This window comes from Fulmarus glacialis, unplaced genomic scaffold (genome assembly GCF_000690835.1).
Source record: "Fulmarus glacialis isolate BGI_N327 unplaced genomic scaffold, ASM69083v1 scaffold41922, whole genome shotgun sequence".
NCBI lineage: Eukaryota > Metazoa > Chordata > Aves > Procellariiformes > Procellariidae > Fulmarus > Fulmarus glacialis.
The window spans coordinates 1-2534 of NW_009197946.1; the positions used below are offsets into that span (position 1 = coordinate 1).

The 2534-nt window shown below is 37.3% G+C and overlaps 1 protein-coding gene across 1 annotated transcript; it reads left to right on the plus strand.

Moving 5' to 3' along the window:
- Positions 1 to 149: 149 nt before the first annotated feature.
- LOC104073076 (zinc finger Ran-binding domain-containing protein 2-like) lies at positions 150 to 1830 on the plus strand (the record flags this gene model as incomplete). Its single annotated transcript, XM_009572737.1, has 3 exons — positions 150 to 202; positions 345 to 453; positions 1748 to 1830. Coding segments are annotated over 3 exons (245 nt in total), but the record flags the coding sequence as incomplete, so codon positions are not given.
- Positions 1831 to 2534: the final 704 nt, after the last annotated feature.

The window sequence follows — 2534 nt, forward strand, 5'->3', positions numbered from 1 at the left end:
GTCGGGCACGGCCTGAGAAACTTCGTGGTTTAATTTGGAACAAACTCAGTTTGAAAAGTAAAGGCGATTTTCTTTAAGTCGTCTGTGTGTGCGTTTTCCAGAGTGTAGTTACTAGCGTCTTCGTTCGTTCTTTCTCTTTTAATTTTCAGGTGTGGAAATGTTAACTTTGCTAGAAGAACCAGCTGTAACAGATGTGGGAGAGGTGAGTATCTGAGGTGATACATCTTCTTCTCCTCTTCCATTTCTGCCTTTTTAAAAGAAAAGAATATTAAATCTTCTTAATTAATCATAAAGAAAGATGTTTGAGAACTGTTTGTTTTTTGTTTGTTTTTTTTCTTTTCCAGAAAAAACGACAGAAGCCAAAATGATGAAAGCTGGAGGGACTGAAATAGGAAAGACACTTGCTGAAAAGAGTCGTGGCCTCTTCAGTGCTAACGACTGGCAGTGTAAAACGTATGCCTGTTTAAAAAACGCAGAGTGTTCTCTTAGAGCCACACAACACATCTACAATATGATACTTAATTTTGTCAGTATAAATTTACTTGTACTGATGAGAGAAGAGCAATCAAAGCTCGCAGCTATTCCGCTAGTAGTGTTTTGTTGTGAGGATAGCATTCATTTTTGTTTGCTGGACAGCAGTTGAGTACTTAATTAACGTGACTGGAAAAAGATTAAAAAAAACCAAGACTAGACAGGTGAAAGTTCATGATTTTCTCTGATAAGCCGAGACACTTCTCAAGCTCGGAAGAAACGCGTAAATGGAAGTAACACCTTCATTGCAATATGATGTTTTGTTGTTAACATTCGCTAAATATTTAATGAGTAAAGTTTAGCCCATGGTTAAATTCTTAGATGTTTCTCCAAGCCATCAATTGACAATATTAAGATCTAACTTAGAAGAGGACTACTTTAATAAAATGCTTTGGTTTTTGAAAGGTGCTTTCAGATTTTCTGGAGCACTTTTAAGGATTTCAGTTTTTGCTGATTGAGTAAGTAAGGTGTCTGACCAGTGAAACCTGGATTTTTTTTTTTTTTTTTTTTTCCCTGTCAAAACGTAGCTGTGTTCAGCCTGATGGATTTCCATTTGCGCTGCTCTGCAGCGGGAGACAGGCAGGTTTCCTGGGCAGTGCTGTGGCTCCCAGTGTCTGAGGGAATCTGCCTGATGGCACGCTGCAGGATTGTCCTCTTCCCAAGTTCTTAGCTAGGCTGTGTCTTACGGACCTCCTCCTCTCCTCTCTGGAACTGAGCAGCCTCCTGATGATAGTGCCACAGATGGATGAAGTACGAGTGGCTTTTTAGGATGCTGTAGTATAGAAATGCAGCAAAGGAAGCATGTAACTGTAGCTGTGCATCAGTGGATGGCGATGACTGCTCATAAGCATTATTCCCATGGTAGCTTCTTCGTTAACTCCTCTGAACTGTCAGTGCCACTAGTGGAGGAATTTTAACACTTTGTGTAGTCTTACTTCTGTTAACTTGCCTACCTGTGTGTTAACTTTACTTCTTTCCCCTTGATTTGTCCAGTGCGGTCATCTTCCCATCATCCTCGTGCTGGTGAAAGACCCACAGACTCTCTTGCAGTTCTTTGTGTCTGGTGATTGTGGGCCTTGGAGTTAATTGTGTTGTAGTAGTGACTGCACATCACTGCTAAAACTTCGCAAATACATTTTTATGATTTTTTTAAGTGTTGCCTTTTTGATTTGAAATAAAATGTTTCTTATTTGTTTTGTTCTTTTTGCCTCTGAAGATGTGGTAACGTGAACTGGGCCAGAAGATCAGAATGTAATATGTGTAATACTCCAAAGTATGCTAAATTGGAGGAGAGGACAGGTAAGATGTGTATGGTTTTAAAATACTCAGATTACTGAAAGAAAACTTCTTTTTATAAGTCACAATGTAATCTAATTAAAGGGATTGTTTTCACAGCAGAACTAGAAAAGTTGATTTTCCATACATAAATAAATCTGTAGGTTCTTAGACTCGATTACTTCTAGTAGTGTGTAAAGTACGTGATGGTTTCATTTGGAAAGTCAATGAATATTCAGCTTAAACTGCCTCTATATTTGATTTTGATACTAAGTCGTTTGGAAGGAGAGATGCAATATTTTATTAAACTCCAAAAGGTCTAGCGTATATATAGTGTCCATCTACAGAGGACTTGGCAGTCACAAGAACAGTGTTTGAAGGCTGTATAGATTAGACTGTTATCTCTTAATGAGGTCTGAGGTTTGGTCACACTGCGATGCATTTTAAGTTCCTCCTGCATTAACAATGAACCCAGTGGTAACTAGAACAGAGGATATTCTTACAGTGCGGTCGTAACTATTTATACTGTTACCACTGCAAATGGGATCAGGCAGAGAATTTAATGCATAGAGTATAACACTAATACATATTAAAAAAAAAAAAAGCATAGAGAAGAGCACAGAGCTTATTATTCAAAAAGAAAAAGAATATTTTTAATATTCTTACTTAATATTGTAAGAATATTAAAGAATAATATTTAATTGTATTTCATATAATATTTCATATAA